Here is a 19,300-nt window from a genome sequence, read left to right on the forward strand (position 1 = left end):
CCTCCTCCTCCTCCTCCTCCACTTCCTCCTCCTCCTCCTCCTCCTCTCCTCCCCTCACCTCAGCAATCCGTTGATGATGCTGGGGACGGAAGTCGAGGAGGAGCGATCCCTCCACCAGATCTCCGTTGACCTCTCGACGAGACCTCGGGGCAGCCTGCCGATACAATGGAGGGAGAGGAGGGGGGGACGAGGACGAGGACGACGAGGAGCGAGGAGCGAGGAGCGAGGACAAGGATGACAAGGACGAGGACAAGGATGACGAGGAGGAGGACGACGAGGAAGAGGAGCGAGGAGGAGGAGGAGGAGGAGCGAGGAGGAGGAGGAGGAGGAGGAGCAAGAAATGTGACCGTGAGCAACTTATCAGACACAGAGGAGACAGACCTGCAGCAGAGGTCGCGTGCTTGTGGAGGTAGAGGAAGAAACAAATCCAGCGTTCGGGTGGGAGAGCACAAGGTCAGAGGAAGGGGAAGCATCGCAAGGAGCGAAGAAGGAGAAGGAGGAGGAGAGGGTGAAAACTGGCGGACGGCGGTCGTTGTAGGGAGGGAAGAGAGTAGTCTGAAATCAGCAGGTGAGAAAAGCAAAGGAGGATATGTGACATTTGTTAGACATGTAACATTCTGACATCTTTGCGTTGTCGTTCAAACATCGCGGACACGTCCAACATCTCAAAGATACAAGAGATGAGACCTCCTCACATCTGCAAACTATCTGATTGCATACAAGAAACATGTCCTCTAGCATAGCAGGTATGATCGAAACGTCAATGCCCTTCGACGTGTCTCCTCCATCATTGCGGGATAGACAATCTCACCTCAACATGTCGAGATCCCTTGCGCCAGCATGTCATCGAAGGGAGAGAATGACAAAGTATTCTATCCTCTCTTTCTATCCCCAACAAATCATTCAACCACTCTTCCTGCACGTTGAAGTCCTGAACACTGTTCGACATGTCAGGTGCTGACGAAGACAAGAGAGAGAGAGAAGGAGCAATCTGTGTGAGTTGTGTAGCGTGAAGAAACAAGAAATTGGCAGCAAGGGGCGTGAAAGTGAATGATGTCAAGTGTACAAGTGAAAGTTTCGCCAGATTCAAACGAACATGCGACATCAACAGGAGAAATCAGACGAAACCAGCGAACTGAGACACATACAAAGTCACGAGATCAATCGTCATCAAGACAGACAAACAAGTCAAGTCAAGTCAAGTCAAGACAAGTCAAGTCAAGTCAAGTCAAGTCAAGTCAAGTCAAGTCAAGTGAAGACAAGTCAAGTCAAGTCAAGTCAAGTCAAGACAAGTCAAGTCAAGTCAAGTCAAGTGTTGTATCCTCACCAAAGGAAGATGATTGTCTTGTTACGATGGCGAGCAAGCGCCATCTCCGTGTAGCATCGGATGTTCAGCTCAAAGTTGCGGCTGAGAAAGGCTACAAGGTAGTCGCATCTCTCGATAAGGTCGCAGAAGCTCGAGGACCTTCTGTCGTCTGCCACTTGCTCTCCTCGAGCCGCCAGCAGCTGATAGCAAGTGAGGGGCAGGAAGCGGAAGAGGAGAATGGAGGGGAAGAGAAGAGAGAGGAGGAGGAGGGGAGGGGAGGGAAGGGAAGGGGAGAAGGAGGGGAGAGAAGGAGAGGAAGGGAGGGAAGAGGAGGAGGAGAGGAGAAGCAGAGGATCAGGTGAGCAGCGGAGCTGACCTGCCTCACTTGTCTTGCTACATCAACATCAACATCGTCGTAGACGAGGAGCGCGCCGACATGTTCCTCCACCATGCCCCTGTGCCGCTCGCCGCTGAGAAGAAGTGCTCCGATCGCGTTGATGCAGGAGGAGGAGGAGGAGGAGGAGGAGGAGGAGGAGGCGATGGAACGGAGGGCCTTGAAGACTTGTTGTCTCATAAGATAGGAGTCTTTCCATCTGAGGTGCGAGGAGCGCAAGAACTCCTCCGACTGACTGTCCTGGAAGATGCGGAGGGAAGGGATATCTTCTATGACGGGGAACCTCACTGCTCTCCTCTCCTCCATCATCCGCCGGACGATGAGAGAGAAGGTCTGGTAGTTGACCGTTTCCCTCCCTGCTCCTGCTCCTGCTCCTGCTCCTGCTTCTGCTCCTGCTCCTGCACCCTCCTGCTCCTCAGCTCGTGCGTCCCGCGTTGCTTCCGCTAACCTCTCCTCAAGGTCCCTTGGCAGAACTGCGAGGCCGACACGATGGAGCTGCTCCAGCATACTAGAGGTGTCAACGGCACCCGAGTCGTTTGCCTGCTCCCTGAAAGTTTCGTCGATGAACTCGCTCAACGCCATCTCCCACGCGTCCTTGAACGAGAGTCTCTTCTTCATGCTCAACATCGTGTAAGCTCTTTCCTCCACGACATCGTGCGGAGGAGCAGGAGGAGCAGGAGGAGCAGGAGGAGCAGGAGGAGCAGGAGGTTCGAGATCTGTCTCAGGAGCAGTATTGCTTCTCAGATCTTGGTAAGTGCACTTGATGATGTAGGAGAACACTTCCTCGTCCTGGCTGCTCCTGTCCCAGACGCAAATTTCTCTCCCACCCTGCTCCTGCTCCTGCTCCTGCTCCTGCTCCTGCTCCTGCTCCTGCTGCCCAAGCTCCTCCTCCATCTCCAACTTAAGCTCCTGCTCCTGCTCCCCCTGCTGTTTCTGTTCCTCCTCTTCCTGAACACGCTTCCGCTGCCGAATTTTCTGCTCTTGGTGAACGCGCCCGAACACTTGCTCCACTTCTTCTTTCTGCTCTAATCTCACCATGACCATCTTCACTGGCTGCCAGTCCCATCCTATCACATACACAGCAGCAGGAAAGTCGTGCAGTGCAAGAGGAGGAGTCTCTGGAGGACGAAGAAGAGCAGGAGAAGCAGCGGGAGGAGAAGGAAAAGCAGTAGGCTGAGGAGGAGAACTAGGAGAAGGAGGAGGAGAATCAAGAGGAGGAGGAGGAGGAGTTCGGTTCTTCCTGACAAGGCCCAGGACGTGAGAGGAGCAGAGGCGAGGGGAGCAGGCGAGCATCTCAATCCTGCGCACAGAATCGCCGATGCGCCCAAGGAAGTCCCAGGAGCTGGCGGAGAGGAAATCGAGCAGGTCATACTCCGTGACCTCGCTGCTTGACCGCAGGTTCTTCCCCCGAGCACTGAGACCGTCCCTGAGCTTCATGGCTCCTTCAAGGCAAACTGACGCCAGCTCCTGCACGAGGCCCGGGCTAGTCCCTTGGGCCACCTCCGCCATCCAGGAGGAGAAGAAGGAGGAGAACTGCTGCGGGGTCAGCCCAGTCTTCATGTCTCTGTGCTGCTTCTTGACTAGACGGAATTGGCGAACGAAACTGTCAGTGAACTGCAGGAGGTTCAGGTTGGAGAGCCGTCGGTCCCATATGACCGTCATGGTTCGGATCTCAACGATCTGCTGCAGATGATCTGAATGGAGGAGGGGTAGACATCCTTTGACTGGTTTCCCTCCAGCAGAGGAGGAGGAGGAGGAGGAGGATGAGGAGGAGGAGGAGAAGACAGCATGCAACCTAGATCCAGCAGGGATCTGCCTGCGATCTGAAACAGGCACGCTGTCGAGGAGGAAGTAACATCGTATCATGCTATCTCCTGCTTCTCTCCCGTACACCTTGGGCGGATCCGCAACATCAACATGCTCATCTTGCAAGAACTGCCAGAAAATTCTCGTCAGGCCTCCCAAGGTTGCAGACTGTCTGGTTTCCTCGTCCTGCATACAAAGTCATCACAGCTACCTCACAAAAGGGAACGTCAGCGGACCAAAATCAATCGCTCGACGAAGTCCAAGATGCCTTTCCCTCTGATTCGATCCCTGTTCCACCTGCTCCTCGTAGCCTCGACCATGGCGTTCACGCACCAACATCTCCGTTCGCTGTCGTCTTTGTGCAGGAGGAACATGTCGAAGAACAGGCGCGTCAGCAAGTCCAAGATGTCACGACGACGGACAAGACACATGTAAGACGGCCATGAGCCCGCACAGAGCAGCGACAGTCCCATCGTCGACAACTCTTTCACTGCAGACGACTTAGTTATGACTAGGACTCTGTACATCAGTTCGTTCACACGACTCTTCTTCAAGGCTTCCCGGCTTTCCTGGTGGCAGCACAACACAAGCAGAAGCTCAATGGTTGCTTTCAATTTGATCTCTCCCGTCTTCTCCTCCCCCTCGTCCACCACAACCCCAGCAGCACACCTCCCCAGCAGCTCGCACACCTTTTCCAGCAGGGTGTTGCCCTTGGACAGGAGAAACCTTGCAGCTGGTTGATAACACTGACAAACAACTTTCATGAGCTTCAACAAGGACAACTGAACTCTTGACGACAAGTCAATCTCATGCATGACCGCGACGACATCTCGGAACGTGCCGCTCTCCACAAACTCACACGCCCCGTCGTCGTTGTCCCTCAAGACGGCAAAGAGACAGTTTGCTGCCCAGTGCTGCAGGTTCACGTCCTTGGATCTCAAGAGCTGAGCAAGAAGAGGAAGACAGGAGAGCTCTATGAACAAATTCTGCCTCCTCCTCCTTATCTCAACGTCAGAATGCCAACTTATCGAACAAATCTGAGACAGTGTGAGTGGAGAAGGAAGTCATCACATACTTCACCTTGCTGAACAAACTCTCTCTAGCTATCTGCCTCTTCCCGTCCTTCTCTTCAATCTTCGCCATGATTAATGGCATCCACTTCCGCCGACCCGAGTCGATCGCACCCATCACGAAGCCTTCATTGCCCTTCAAAGAGCCATGCACGCATTCAACAAGTTTCCTCGACCAGTGAACGATCTCGAGGAAGACATCACAGCCCAGCTCGAGAAATGTCTCCATGCTCAGGCAAACATAGCAGGCCGCAGCCTCCACATCCTCCTCCCCCCGCATCCGCTCCCACCACCTCCCGATCTCCCTTGCCGCCCTGCCATCCTGTTCTGCATGTACAGATGCAGCCCCGGCAAACTTGAGCAAGAACACGTCCAGCACTTCATGTCGGAAGGTTCGAACCAGTCGCTGGCATCTCTGAAACGTGTGCGTCCTGACGTCCATGTTGGCTTGCATCCCAACCCACCTCCCCACAGCCGACACCTCTGCCAGGGGTTCTGCATGCTCCGAGCTCCGTTCGACCGTGTCGACTAGCCATGTGACAACCTCTGCGACTGAATTTTGTTCTGACATGCTGTCTATGACGTCTTCAAATCATTTCTCGTGGTCACATCGACGCCAGAACAACCTCTCGACAACTTTGGGATAGTGGAGTGAAGACTCTGAAACAGCCTTGTGGAGCATGCAAGCTCCCATGGTTCCCACCAGGAAACGCTGGTACATCCTCTGTCTCTTGTCTTCCCTTCCATTCATCTCTCTTCCCGTCTTCCTCCCTTCCGTCATCCCTCATCAATCTTAGTTTCCCGGCATACGAGCATGTTGGTTGAAAATTGAAGTATTTCAAGCCCGCCTAGGCTCAGCGGCTGTCAACAGGAGTCACTTTGCCTTCGGAGCGCCGGTGAACCGTCTTGCGCGGCGGAGGCTGCCAGGCAGCCCGGCCCGTGCCCCGGGGGCCGGGCCCGGGCTGCCGGGCGGGCGGGCGGGCGGGTGGGCAGCCGCCGGGCAGTGCTGAGCCTGTACGCCCGCCGGCGCCGGCCCCTGCCACTGTGATCAGTTAACTTAAATCGGAAATAGTAACTTGAAGTCATGATGATCGCCGGAGTCGGCGGCCCCGGATGGAGTCAAAGCTCAGCCGCTAGCCCGGGCCCGCTAGCCCGGGCCCGCTAGCCCGGCGCCATTGCAATGAGTTAAGTGAAGGTATCAGTTAAATTTGGGGGACAGTAGTTGGCATGCTGGGTTCACTGAGTGGCTCTCCGAGCTGTCCGGCGCCGGACTCGCGTCGGCGAGGCTTTTCTTTTGGAGTCGGTTTCGCCTCACTGAGGCCGGGAATGAACTGAGGCCCTGTGCGACCGCCGGGACAAGTACGAACGAGGGTGCGGCACGAGGGGTCCTTGAACAGGTACAAGAGGGGGTGGGGCACGAGGGGTCGGACGGTCCGTCATGTCCGGGTCTGTCCGAAGGCTCATCATCGGATATGCCTGCCTCTAAGACCGTCGCACAAGGAGATAGAAACGTGACACCACTGACCACCCTCCTCTTACTGGGATATTGGACCCCTCCCTGATAGATCGTCCGCATCTGGCTGGCCGGCTACTCGAGTTGATTCGGCGGGCCAGGCCGTTCAACGGTTCTCAAGGTCTTAAGGTAACGTGACTACCGGGTCTCAGCAAGTTGACGCTGTGATAGTCCATGACATACTGTAGTACCATCCTACCCCCTTTTCATACCGAGTCACCACCCCACCGCTGGCAAGGGAATTTGACCCCGTATCTTTACTACAGACATGTCGTTGTCTCCGAGACTCCGAGCTACCGGCAAATCCTGCGATTCTTTGATCTCTTTACTCAAAGTTAAGTTAAAATCAGTACGAGGACGATGAGTATTGGTACATAATCAAAGGGGTATGCATTGAATAAGGAACGATGGCAGCACCGTGTACCCGAGCTAGCGTTTGACTGTCTACACGAATCGATGCAAGGTGAAACCTGCATGGGACGATATGTTGTCAGCAGCCTTCTAATAATCCCTCGTCTTCCCGTCTCCCTCCTAGATATCCACCCTCCATCGCCATCGCCTCGACCAGCCCTCTGTTTCGTCGCTTCGCACTCGCTCTCAAACCTGTCAGTTATCAGCATGAATCAAGACCGTATGGAACATCTTTCAGATCAATCTACCTCCTCCAAACCTTCTCAGAAACCGCCCTCTAGTATGCAGCACAAGATCGTCGTCGTCAAGGCTAGACGCTACTGCACACTTCGTTGCAAGCCTCGCACGCTGGATCTCAGCATGGAGACCATGTCCTCCTACTTTCACATGCCCCTCGATGAGGCGGCGAAGAAGCTGGTGAGTCAACTGATACTAGCGCATGCTATTTTTCTTGACTCAAGGCACAGGGGATCGCTTCTACCACGCTCAAGCTCATCTGCCGCAAGCTTGGAGTTCCTCGATGGCCCTACCGAAACGTTCAGAAGGAGCAGAGACGATCCTTGGATCATTCGATTGGCGTTCAACCTTCCTTCATGTCGACTAGCTCGTTGCCGGATAGAGGAACGGCAGTTGAGGACAAAAGGGGAGTGGCGGCCGGAGCAGTGTGTTTGATGGAAAGAGGGAGAGAGGAGTGGAGACGGGTGCGTGAGCTTCTCGGGGCTGAAGCACTTTTTGAGGAGGCGATGGAGCATGTGGGAGGGCGGGGGAGGTCAGGAAGGTAGGGGTGAAAGGAATGGATGGGGCAAGGAGGAAGAGTGATTTCGCGGATTGTGTTAATAGCTGTGAGTTCGACAAACAAGAGAATAAACGATCAATACCTGCAAGTCATAACAGCAGACGTACAATCGAGAACTCACTATAACATCAGCTCGTGGGTTCAAAAGGGCTCCGGGAGTCTCATAGCAAACATTTAATTCATGTTCTGTATTGTTGTGATCAGCGTTGTTCCAGTGAGCGCAAGATTAATTCCTTTTGATCAACTTTTGGCATTAGGATGGTGGTTGAAATTATGAGTTAGGCACGTGAGTTTCCGTATGCAAGAAATATGACAGTGAGTCTTTCTCATTGTCAAAACTTTGCGCACTTGAAACGAGCTCAGCCTGAGAATCTTTCTAGCCCGAGAAACTTCGATTTGAAGAAGCTGAACTTGCCAAGTGGCTTAAACTTGACAAGCGGCCTGAGAACATCAAGTACCGTGCCGTTGCCAACCCGACGGTTGCCAACTTCGGTTGAGAATGACAATGGCCGACAGTGAGCCGCCGCGGCGCTGCCGGGCCCGGGCCCGCCGGGCCCGGCGGGCCGCCTTGAAGGCCGTCCGACGGTCCGTGCGCTTGACTCACTGAGTTAGTGGCGACTCGAAGTTCGGGCTCATTTGGCATGATCATCGGATCGCCGGAGTAAATAAGTGCCAGCCGGAGCCTCGGTCCGGCCCGGGCCGTACGGAGTACAGTACCGTGCCCGGCCCGCCGGCGGGCCGGCCGCGTGACTCGTTGACCCCGGGCCCGGGGGCCGCCGGGGCGGCGGGGGGCACTGAGTCTCAGCGTAACGGCGGAGGCTACCCCCAGCGACCGTACCACTGTGACTTTACTCATCAAAGTTAGTTAACCAACTGATAGTACACTCAGTGGCACGGGCCGTCATTTTAAGTTACCCGGAGTCCTCCGCCGCGACTGACTCAGTGAGGCTCCGGCGTAGGCTAGCGGCCACCGTCTCCGAGTCGCCCGGAGCCCGGGGCCCGTCCCGGACTCGCCGCCCGGGCCCGGATGTGCCCGGCCGCCGCCGGCCCGGCGAAACTGTCAGACGAACTAGAGCAGGCCCGCCGAGGTGAGGACTCACTCAGACCCACAAACAACTTGACCGATTGGACCACAAGAGCAATTTCCACTTGGATCTTCCTGGTACTACCCCCTACCCCCTGCTTGTCCCCAGGAACGCTCCTTCGTTCTCCTTATTCTCTTGTCTATGCATACCGGTGGATCTATCGTCTCTCGCTGCCTGCAAAAATACCCTACCTCCTTACCTTGCCTCAATCAACTACCTACCTCCCGTCTCTTCATACCCCCCACCCCTACATATCTCTCTCCCCACCCCTCTAGACCCACCATTTCTTACCTACAGTTTCCCTTGGTATATCCCCCAACCTGCTTCCCGCTCCAAGCAAACCCCCTGCTCGAGCTCCCTCCCTCTACATCTCCCTCCCTTCCCTATCTTCGGCTCTTCTTCAATCAAGATCTTCATAGCTCTCCTACTTGCATTTGCGATCAGAAAGCCTCTTCCTCCTCCATGTCTGCTCCGAGCAGCTCCGAAACTCTGGCTGTGATGCCAATGAAACGGAAGTACGAGTTCCTGCAGGAGGTCTGCAGCGAGGATGCTGCGAGGTACCTGATCCTTGCATGTGCTGGTATGAGAAGCTCACTGACGCGTGCTCGCAGCATATGGGATCAGACGTGCGGAGACTCTGGTAAGATGACAGACCTCCTCAGCCAGCGCTTTGTGGACTGCAACACATGCTCCTCCCAGCAGCATATCGACGACGACGAGGAGAAGGAGGAGGAGTCAGGCCGCGAGTACTTCTGCGTGATCTGCCAGGAGACAGACTTTGACATGAGCAACAAGGTGAGCTTGACCTGCCGTCACATGTTCCATGCCTCTTGCTTCAAGAGGCTGCTTGAGCACGTCCTCCATGACGAGCAAGAGTCCCTGGTGCCCCCTACCTGCCCTCATCCCGGATGCAGCACCATAGTCGGCTACAACATCCAAGCTCTGCTCCTCATCTACGCTGACGATGAGCAAGCGCAGCGTCTGCTCAAGGCTCACGATAGCAAGAAGAGCAAGTACGACGCTTGGAAGTTGGGTCACCTGCCCTGCTTGTCCCCTTGCTGCCAGGCCGTCTCGAGGCTGGTGTTGATTGGACATGCGGCGAGCGAGGCTACGGTCAAGTGCGACAGCTGCATGGCCACCTACTGCGCTGCTTGCTCGATGGCGTCCGGAAGCTTGGTTCCCTCCCACATTCTCGTCGGCTGCGAGCAGCGAGTCCTGACTGAGGAGGGGTTGCGAGCTCTCGATCAGGTGTACGATGCGACGGGTGATGAGCTGAGACGAATGAGACTGCGCGACCCTCCCGCAGCGCTCAGACGGTACCCTCGCCCGCCGCCCGCCGCCCGCGACCCTCGCCCGCCCACAGTTGACGGCAGTCAAACGCATGTGGCGGCAGCAGACACGAGGACGCAGGAGGTCGAGGCGCAAGGGACCGAGCAGGAAGACAGAGGCGCTGAAGCCCAGCAAGACCCCCGGCTGCGAGCACGACTACTTTGGATGGATCTGTACAGGGGGGAAGACCGACTGGAGGGCGAGGAACGCCTTGAGCTCCATGAACACGTGCGCTGGAGGATGAGGAGATTTGAGGAGGAAGGCGACTACGTGGACGAGGAGCTGCAGCAGACTATGCAAGGCATGCGAGACCGGCTCAGCAGCATCAAGAGGAGGGAGGAGCTAGAGATCTCCGCCATTTCCCGGCAGCTCCATGCTCGTCCTGCCGACAAGGTCGCCGTCGAACTGCTCGATGCGCGTCTGCGGATCGTCGAGCAGAAGCGTGAGCTGTTCGAGAGCACGCGACAGACGCTCGAGGGCATGATCCGCAACCCGGCGGTAGAGGACCCGCAGCACCGTGCTCCGCCGGAGGCGACGACGTCGCTGAGCCTTCAAGACATCCACAGCATGTGCGATAAAGCTTTTCTCACCTCCCTGAAGGCGAGGATTAGCAGGATCGCCAGCGGCGAAGAGCGCGAGGAGGCCCGAGCAGAGGCTCGCAGTGACCAGGAGGAGATCGCAAGGACCTCCAAGCCCTGCACCAAGTGCGGGTACCGCATCGTCAAGATGGGAGGATGCGACCACATGACGTGCAGGAAGTGCCGGCACGAGTTCTGCTGGAGGTGCCTCAAACCAACGATCGACCACTTCCACAGCAGCTGTCAGGGGAAGCCAGACCTGCTGTCGTTCTCTGAGGAGCTACAGCCTGCCATCAAGGACGTCATCGACAAGTACCGCGGAGTCGAGTCGCCTATCGAGAGCAGCCTAGTCGAGTACGCGCACAGGCACTTGGCTCCCGGCCAGCCTGTCGACGAGGACAGGAAGAGAGCGGACTCGCAGCGGATCTCCGCAATGCTGGAGCGGCGCGAGCCCTTCATGCTCAGATACTTCGACCCCCGCGAGGTCAGACGCAGAGCGGAGATGAGGAGACTGCAGGATATGCAGCGGGAGGTTGAGCAAGAGAGGATCGCCTGCTCCTTTGTGCTCCGTCAAGTCCGCGACAGCAGTCGCAGCCCCGTCAGCAAGGACGCAGCCCTCCGAGTCTGCTCGGACCCCTCCAAGCAGTACCTCAAGTACCGGGCCGCCAAGCGCAGCCTCTTGGACGCGCAGGAGAAGATGAGGAGGGAGACACGTGAAGCCCCGGCTGACTACGTCGAGCGTCAGCGCCGCATGATCGACTGTCAGTGCCACGTCATCGACGTGGATCTTGCTCGCCTGGAGATGCAGAAGCAAGCTTGCGTCCTCATGGGCATGGACGTGCCTCCCTGGCTCCTGTCATGCTCCGAGCGGCTCTCGGATGCCAAGGAGCAGCAGGCGCAAGACATCAGCCAGGCTGTCTGCACCAGGACCTTTCTGGACGCTCATCGAGACTACATGCTCTCGAGGATGAGCCAACGAGTAGAGCCGAGAGTCCTAGAATGGTGACCGTCGGACCGAGCGACAAGGCAGCGAGACTAGGAGAGCAGCAGAGCTCTGCAGGACTTTGAGGACGAGCGGTCAGGGACAGTAGTACCCCGAGCCTGCAAGGTTGGAAGTCATCTTTGAGCTCTTAACGTGACTGCGCTACTCAATACATAGAGAAACAAGTTGAATGAGGCCTGAGGGGAGGGGCCGCTGACTCTAATCAGCCATCATGGCAGCAGCGAACTGACACAGTCTGAGCCATCTGAGCCTGAAGAGAAACTAACAAGGATCCCCCTAGTGACGGCGAGTGAAGCGGGAAGACTCAGAGGCTCAAGCAGAGACTCATGATTGTCGGAGCCACGGTTGAGGCGGCGGGGGGCGGGCGCGCGGTCCGGGGATCGGACTTTGGCACCGTACTGTACTACGGTACCCAGTGACGGTACGGTAGCCAGTGCGGCGGAGTCCCGGGGGCGGCCTGCCCGCCGCGGCCCGGGGAGTTGCCCAGCCGGGCCGGTGACCGGCGTCACAGTCACTACGCCGCCGGGCCCCGGCGGCGTACAATAGTCCCTCCTAGGCTCCAGCGGTCGCCGTTTCTTAAGTTACTATACTCAAAGTTAAGTTAATCATTGGCATCAGTACGATAATGTTGATTATGCGAAGAACCATTCCGAGGCTCCCGCGCAATGCCAGCGATGTCCGGTGATCGCTGTGCCAGGCGAGCCGACGAGTCAGAGCGGGCGGCGGCCCGGCCCGGGAACTTGAACCGTCAAGGTCCGTACGGCGTCCGGTCACCGTCCGACTTCGCGGCCGGCCGGGTTCCGGGCCGGGGGGATCTTCGGAACTTAGTTCGGCGCCGGGGCCCGGGCCGTCCCGGACTCAGGGCCCGGATTCATGTTGCGGGCGCCCTCGGACACTCAAGTGACTATCAGCCTTAAACTTGAGTAAAGGATCCGAGACGGTGGTGGGTTTAGTTAGGGTTTAAGTTCAGTCCCACAAACAACTTGACCACAAGAGCAAGTTCCACTTGGATCTTCCTGGTACTACCCCCTACCCCCTACTTGTCCCCAGGATCGCTGCTTCGTTCTCCTTATTCTCTTGCCTATATATACCTGTGGAAACATCACCTTGCGCTGACTGCAAAAATACCCTACCTCCTTACCTTGCCTCAATCAACTACCTACCTCCCGTCTCTTCATACCCCCCACCCCTACATATCTCTCTCCCCACCCCTCTAGACCCACCATTTCTTACCTACAGTTTCCCTTGGTATATCCGATCCCAACCTGCTTCCCGCTCCAAGCAAACCCCCTGCTCGAGCTCCCTCCCTCTACATCTCCCTCCCTTCCCTATCTTCGGCTCTTCTTCAATCAAGATCTTCATAGCTCTCCTACTTGCATTTGCGATCAGAAAGCCTCTTCCTCCTCCATGTCTGCTCCGAGCAGCTCCGAAACTCTGGCTGTGATGCCAATGAAACGGAAGTACGAGTTCCTGCAGGAGGTCTGCAGCGAGGATGCTGCGAGGTACCTAATCCTTGCATGTGCTGGTATGAGAAGCTCACTGACGCGCGCTCGCAGCATATGGGATCAGACGTGCGGAGACTCTGGTAAGATGACAGACCTCCTCAGCCAGCGCTTTGTGGACTGCAACACATGCTCCTCTCAGCAGCATATCGACGACGACGACGAGGACGAGGAGGAGGAGTCAGGCCGCGAGTACTTCTGCGTGATCTGCCAGGAGACAGACTTTGACATGAGCAACAAGGTGAGCTTGACCTGCCGTCACATGTTCCATGCCTCTTGCTTCAAGAGGCTGCTGGAGCACGTCCTCCATGACGAGCAAGAGTCCCTGGTGCCCCCTACCTGCCCTCATCCCGGATGCAGCACCATAGTCGGCTACAACATCCAAGCTCTGCTCCTCATCTACGCTGACGATGAGCAAGCGCAGAGTCTGCTCAAGGCTTACGATAGCAAGAAGAGCAAGTACGACTCTTGGAAGTTGGGTCACCTGCCCTGCTTGTCCCCTTGCTGCCAGGCCGTCTCGAGGCTGGTGTTGATTGGACATGCGGCGAGCGAGGCTACGGTCAAGTGCGACAGCTGCATGGCCACCTACTGCGCTGCTTGCTCGATGGCGTCCGGAAGCTTGGTTCCCTCCCACATTCTCGTCGACTGCGAGCAGCGAGTCCTGACTGAGGAGGGGTTGCGAGCTCTCGATCAGGTGTACGATGCGACGGGTGATGAGCTGAGACGAATGAGACTGCGCGACCCTCCCGCAGCGCTCAGACGGTACCCTCGTCCGCCGCCCGCCGCCCGCGACCATCGCCCGCCCACAGTTGACGGCAGTCAAACGCATGTGGCAGCAGCAGACACGAGTACGCAGGAGGTCGAGGCGCAAGGGACCGAAGCAGGCAAACAGAGGCGGCTGAAGCCCAAACAAAGACCCCCGGCTCAGAGCACGATACTTTGGATGAATCTGTTACAGGGGGGGAAGACCGACTGGAGGGCGAGGAACGCCCTTGAGCTCCATGAACACGTGCGCTGGAGGATGAGGGAGATTTGAGGAGGAAGGCGACTACGTGGACGAGGAGCTGCAGCAGACTATGCAAGGCATGCGAGACCGGCTCAGCAGCATCAAGAGGAGGGGAGGAGCTAGAGATCTCCCGCCATTTCCCGGCAGCTCCATGCTCGTCCAGCCGACAAGGTCGCCGTCGAACTGCTCGATGCGCGTCTGCGGATCGTCGAGCAGAAGCGTGAGCTGTTCGACAGCACGCGACAGACGCTCGAGGGCATGGTCCGCAACCCGGCGGTAGAGGACCCGCAGCACCATGCTCCGCCGGAGGCGACGACGTCGCTGAGCCTTCAAGACATCCACAGCATGTGCGATAAAGCTTTTCTCACCTCCCTGAAGGCGAGGATTAGCAGGATCGCCAGCGGCGAAGAGCGCGAGGAGGCCCGAGCAGAGGCTCGCAGTGACCAGGAGGAGATCGCAAGGACCTCCAAGCCCTGCACCAAGTGCGGGTACCGCATCGTCAAGATGGGAGGATGCGACCACATGACGTGCAGGAAGTGCCGGCACGAGTTCTGCTGGAGGTGCCTCAAACCAACGATCGACCACTTCCACAGCAGCTGTCAGGGGAAGCCAGACCTGCTGTCGTTCTCTGAGGAGCTACAGCCTGCCATCAAGGACGTCATCGACAAGTACCGCGGAGTCGAGTCGCCTATCGAGAGCAGCCTAGTCGAGTACGCGCACAGGCACTTGGCTCCCGGCCAGCCTGTCGACGAGGACAGGAAGAGAGCGGACTCGCAGCGGATCTCCGCAATGCTGGAGCGGCGCGAGCCCTTCATGCTCAGATACTTCGACCCCCGCGAGGTCAGACGCAGAGCGGAGATGAGGAGACTGCAGGGATATGCAGCGGGAGGTGAGCAAGAGAGGATCGCCTGCTCCTTTGTGCTCCGTCAAGTCCGCGACAGCAGTCGCAGCCCCATCAGCAAGGACGCAGCCCTCCGAGTCTGCTCGGACCCCTCCAAGCAGTACCTCAAGTACCGGGCCGCCAAGCGCAGCCTCTTGGACGCGCAGGAGAAGATGAGGAGGGAGACACGTGAAGCCCCGGCTGACTACGTCGAGCGTCAGCGCCGCATGATCGACTGTCAGTGCCACGTCATCGACGTGGATCTTGCTCGCCTGGAGATGCAGAAGCAAGCTTGCGTCCTCATGGGCATGGACGTGCCTCCCTGGCTCCTGTCATGCTCCGAGCGGCTCTCAGATGCCAAGGAGCAGCAGGCGCAAGACATCAGCCAGGCTGTCTGCACCAGGACCTTTCTGGACGCTCATCGAGACTACATGCTCTCGAGGATGAGCCAACGTGTAGAGCCGAGAGTCCTAGAATGGTGACCGTCGGACCGAGCGACAAGGCAGCGAGACTAGGAGAGCAGCAGAGCTCTGCAGGACTTTGAGGACGAGCGGTCAGGGACAGTAGTACCCCGAGCCTGCAAGGTTGGAAGTCATCTTTTGAGCCCTTAACGTGACTGCGCTACTCAATACATAGAGAAACAAGTTGAATGAGGCCTGAGGGGAGGGGCCGCTGACTCTATTCAGCCATCATGGCAGCAGCGAACTGAAAGAGTCTGAGCCGTCTGAGCCTGAAGAGAAACTAACAAGGATCCCCCTAGTGACGGCGAGTGAAGCGGGAAGACTCAGAGGCTCAAGCAGAGACTCATGATTGTCGGAGCCACGGTTGAGGCGGCGGGGGGGCGCGCGGTCCGGGGATCGGACTTTGGCACCGTACTGTACTACGGTACCCAGTGACGGTACGGTAGCCAGTGCGGCGGAGTCCCGGGGGCGGCCTGCCCGCCGCGGCCCGGGGAGTTGCCCAGCCGGGCGGCCCGGCGCCGCCTGTGCCGGTGCCGGGCCGGTGACCGGCGTCACAGTCACTACGCCGCCGGGCCCCGGCGGCGTACAATAGTCCCTCCTAGGCTCCAGCGGTCGCCGTTTCTTAAGTTACTATACTCAAAGTTAAGTTAATCAGCAGTACGATAATGTTGATTATGCGCAGAACCATTCTCCCGCGCAATGCCAGCGATGTCCAGTGATCGCTGTGCCAGGCGGGCCGACGAGTCAGAGCGGGCGGCGGCCCGGCCCGGGAACTTGAACCGTCACTGAGTCAAGGTCCGTACCGTCTGGTCACCGTCCGCCGTCGGCGGCCGGCCGGGTTCCGGGCCGGGGGGATCTTCGGAACTTAGTTCGGCGCCGGGGCCCGGGCCGTCCCGGACTCAGGGCCCGGATTCATGTTGCGGGCGCCCTCGGACACTCAAGTGACTATCAGCCTTAAACTTCAGTAAAGGATCCGAGACGGTGGTGGGTTTAGTTAGGGTTTAAGTTCAGTCCCACAAACAACTTTGAGACTCGGCTGGAAGGCAAGAGCGAGTTCCACTTGGATCTTCCTGGTACTACCCCCTACCCCCTACTTGTCCCCAGGATCGCTGCTTAGTTCTCCTTATTCTCTTGCCTATACTGGTTGATCTATCTCCTTGCGCTGAGTGCAAAAACACCCTACCTCCTTACCTTGCCTCAATCAACTACCTACCTCCCGTCTCTTCATACCCCCCACCCCTACATATCTCTCTCCCCACCCCTCTAGACCCACCATTTCTTACCTACAGATTCCCTCCTTCCTTGGTATATCCCCCAACCTGCTTCCCGCTCCAAGCAAACCCCCTGCTCGAGCTCCCTCCCTCTACATCTCCCTCCCTTCCCTATCTTCAGCTCTTCTTCAATCAAGGTCTTCATAGCTCTCCTACTTGCATTTGCGATCAAAAAGCCTCTTCCTCCTCCATGTCTGCTCCGAGCAGCTCCGAAACTCTGGCTGTGATGCCAATGAAACGGAAGTACGAGTTCCTGCAGGAGGTCTGCAGCGAGGATGCTGCGAGGTACCTGATCCTTGCATGTGCTGGTATGAGAAGCTCACTGACGCGTGCTCGCAGCATATGGGATCAGACGTGCGGAGACTCTGGTAAGATGACAGACCTCCTCAGCCAGCGCTTTGTGGACTGCAACACATGCTCCTCCCAGCAGCATATCGACGACGACGACGACGAGGACGAGGAGGAGGAGTCAGGCCGCGAGTACTTCTGCGTGATCTGCCAGGAGACAGACTTTGACATGAGCAACAAGGTGAGCTTGACCTGCCGTCACATGTTCCATGCCTCTTGCTTCAAGAGGCTGCTTGAGCACGTCCTCCATGACGAGCAAGAGTCCCTGGTGCCCCCTACCTGCCCTCATGCCGGATGCAGCACCATAGTCGGCTACAACATCCAAGCTCTGCTCCTCATCTACGCTGACGATGAGCAAGCGCAGCGTCTGCTCAAGGCTCACGATAGCAAGAAGAGCAAGTACGACGCTTGGAAGTTGGGTCACCTGCCCTGCTTGTCCCCTTGCTGCCAGGCCGTCTCGAGGCTGGTGTTGATTGGACATGCGGCGAGCGAGGCTACGGTCAAGTGCGACAGCTGCATGGCCACCTACTGCGCTGCTTGCTCGATGGCGTCCGGAAGCTTGGTTCCCTCCCACATTCTCGTCGGCTGCGAGCAGCGAGTCCTGACTGAGGAGGGGTTGCGAGCTCTCGATCAGGTGTACGATGCGACGGGTGATGAGCTGAGACGAATGAGACTGCGCGACCCTCCCGCAGCGCTCAGACGGTACCCTCGCCCGCCGCCCGCCGCCCGCGACCCTCGCCCGCCCACAGTTGACGGCAGTCAAACGCATGTGGCGGCAGCAGACACGAGGACGCAGGAGGTCGAGGCGCAAGGGACCGAGCAGGCAAACAGAGGCGCTGAAGCCCAGCAAGACCCCCGGCTGCGAGCACGACTACTTTGGATGGATCTGTACAGGGGGGAAGACCGACTGGAGGGCGAGGAACGCCTTGAGCTCCATGAACACGTGCGCTGGAGGATGAGGAGATTTGAGGAGGAAGGCGACTACGTGGACGAGGAGCTGCAGCAGACTATGCAAGGCATGCGAGACCGGCTCAGCAGCATCAAGAGGAGGGAGGAGCTAGAGATCTCCGCCATTTCCCGGCAGCTCCATGCTCGTCCTGCCGACAAGGTCGCCGTCGAACTGCTCGATGCGCGTCTGCGGATCGTCGAGCAGAAGCGAGAGCTGTTCGAGAGCACGCGACAGACGCTCGAGGGCATGATCCGCAACCCGGCGGTAGAGGACCCGCAGCACCGTGCTCCGCCGGAGGCGACGACGTCGCTGAGCCTTCAAGACATCCACAGCATGTGCGATAAAGCTTTTCTCACCTCCCTGAAGGCGAGGATTAGCAGGATCGCCAGCGGCGAAGAGCGCGAGGAGGCCCGAGCAGAGGCTCCCAGTGACCAGGAGGAGATCGCAAGGACCTCCAAGCCCTGCACCAAGTGCGGGTATCGCATCGTCAAGATGGGAGGATGCGACCACATGACGTGCAGGAAGTGCCGGCACGAGTTCTGCTGGAGGTGCCTCAAACCAACGATCGACCACTTCCACAGCAGCTGTCAGGGGAAGCCAGACCTGCTGTCGTTCTCTGAGGAGCTACAGCCTGCCATCAAGGACGTCATCGACAAGTACCGCGGAGTCGAGTCGCCTATCGAGAGCAGCCTAGTCGAGTACGCGCACAGGCACTTGGCTCCCGGCCAGCCTGTCGACGAGGACAGGAAGAGAGCGGACTCGCAGCGGATCTCCGCAATGCTGGAGCGGCGCGAGCCCTTCATGCTCAGATACTTCGACCCCCGCGAGGTCAGACGCAGAGCGGAGATGAGGAGACTGCAGGATATGCAGCGGGAGGTTGAGCAAGAGAGGATCGCCTGCTCCTTTGTGCTCCGTCAAGTCCGCGACAGCAGTCGCAGCCCCATCAGCAAGGACGCAGCCCTCCGAGTCTGCTCGGACCCCTCCAAGCAGTACCTCAAGTACCGGGCCGCCAAGCGCAGCCTCTTGGACGCGCAGGAGAAGATGAGGAGGGAGACACGTGAAGCCCCGGTTGACTACGTCGAGCGTCAGCGCCGCATGATCGACTGTCAGTGCCACGTCATCGACGTGGATCTTGCTCGCCTGGAGATGCAGAAGCAAGCTTGCGTCCTCATGGGCATGGACGTGCCTCCCTGGCTCCTGTCATGCTCCGAGCGGCTCTCAGATGCCAAGGAGCAGCAGGCGCAAGACATCAGCCAGGCTGTCTGCACCAGGACCTTTCTGGACGCTCATCGAGACTACATGCTCTCGAGGATGAGCCAACGTGTAGAGCCGAGAGTCCTAGAATGGTGACCGTCGGACCGAGCGACAAGGCAGCGAGACTAGGAGAGCAGCAGAGCTCTGCAGGACTTTGAGGACGAGCGGTCAGGGACAGTAGTGCCCCGAGCCTGCAAGGTTGGAAGTCATCTTTTGAGCTCTTAACGTGACTGCGCTACTCAATACATAGAGAAACAAGTTGAATGAGGCCTGAGGGGAGGGGCCGCTGACTCTATTCAGAAGTTCTATGTCTAAGGTCGAACTGAAAGAGTTTGAGC

At 57.8% G+C, this 19,300-nt stretch overlaps 5 protein-coding genes across 5 annotated transcripts in view; 4 read left to right on the plus strand and 1 right to left on the minus strand.

The window, feature by feature from the left end:
* The window catches only part of GUITHDRAFT_143935 (hypothetical protein), a gene marked incomplete at both ends in the record, with an annotated part of 11,047 nt that extends 5,900 nt beyond the window's left edge, over nt 1-5,147 (minus strand). Inside the window, 8 exons of the mRNA XM_005825866.1 lie at nt 59-154; nt 382-555; nt 812-938; nt 1,328-1,506; nt 1,683-1,699; nt 1,937-3,692; nt 3,743-4,543; nt 4,587-5,147. Coding sequence (XP_005825923.1) covers nt 59-154; nt 382-555; nt 812-938; nt 1,328-1,506; nt 1,683-1,699; nt 1,937-3,692; nt 3,743-4,543; nt 4,587-5,147 — 3,711 coding nt within the window. The remainder of the gene's footprint in view (nt 1-58; nt 155-381; nt 556-811; nt 939-1,327; nt 1,507-1,682; nt 1,700-1,936; nt 3,693-3,742; nt 4,544-4,586) is intronic.
* A 1,635-nt stretch (nt 5,148-6,782) lies between these two features.
* GUITHDRAFT_115050 (hypothetical protein) lies at nt 6,783-7,282 on the plus strand (the record flags this gene model as incomplete). Its single annotated transcript, XM_005825867.1, has 2 exons — nt 6,783-6,917; nt 6,968-7,282. 2 exons carry the CDS (start codon nt 6,783-6,785, stop codon nt 7,280-7,282), a joined length of 450 nt encoding a protein of 149 aa, XP_005825924.1.
* Nucleotides 7,283-8,879: 1,597 nt separating this feature from the next.
* Nucleotides 8,880-11,294, plus strand: GUITHDRAFT_115051 (hypothetical protein; the record flags this gene model as incomplete). The annotated part of the gene is made up of 2 exons (XM_005825868.1): nt 8,880-8,938; nt 8,993-11,294. The coding sequence occupies 2 exons, from the start codon at nt 8,880-8,882 to the stop codon at nt 11,292-11,294; spliced, it is 2,361 nt and encodes a 786-aa protein (XP_005825925.1).
* A 1,440-nt stretch (nt 11,295-12,734) lies between these two features.
* Nucleotides 12,735-15,161, plus strand: GUITHDRAFT_115052 (hypothetical protein; the record flags this gene model as incomplete). The annotated part of the gene is made up of 4 exons (XM_005825869.1): nt 12,735-12,793; nt 12,848-13,034; nt 13,080-13,802; nt 13,947-15,161. The coding sequence occupies 4 exons, from the start codon at nt 12,735-12,737 to the stop codon at nt 15,159-15,161; spliced, it is 2,184 nt and encodes a 727-aa protein (XP_005825926.1).
* Nucleotides 15,162-16,637: 1,476 nt separating this feature from the next.
* Nucleotides 16,638-19,058, plus strand: GUITHDRAFT_115053 (hypothetical protein; the record flags this gene model as incomplete). Its single annotated transcript, XM_005825870.1, has 2 exons — nt 16,638-16,696; nt 16,751-19,058. 2 exons carry the CDS (start codon nt 16,638-16,640, stop codon nt 19,056-19,058), a joined length of 2,367 nt encoding a protein of 788 aa, XP_005825927.1.
* Between the last annotated feature and the right edge of the window lie 242 nt (nt 19,059-19,300).

Source organism: Guillardia theta, assembly GCF_000315625.1.
Source record: "Guillardia theta CCMP2712 unplaced genomic scaffold GUITHscaffold_80, whole genome shotgun sequence".
Classification (NCBI taxonomy): Eukaryota; class Cryptophyceae; order Pyrenomonadales; family Geminigeraceae; genus Guillardia; species Guillardia theta.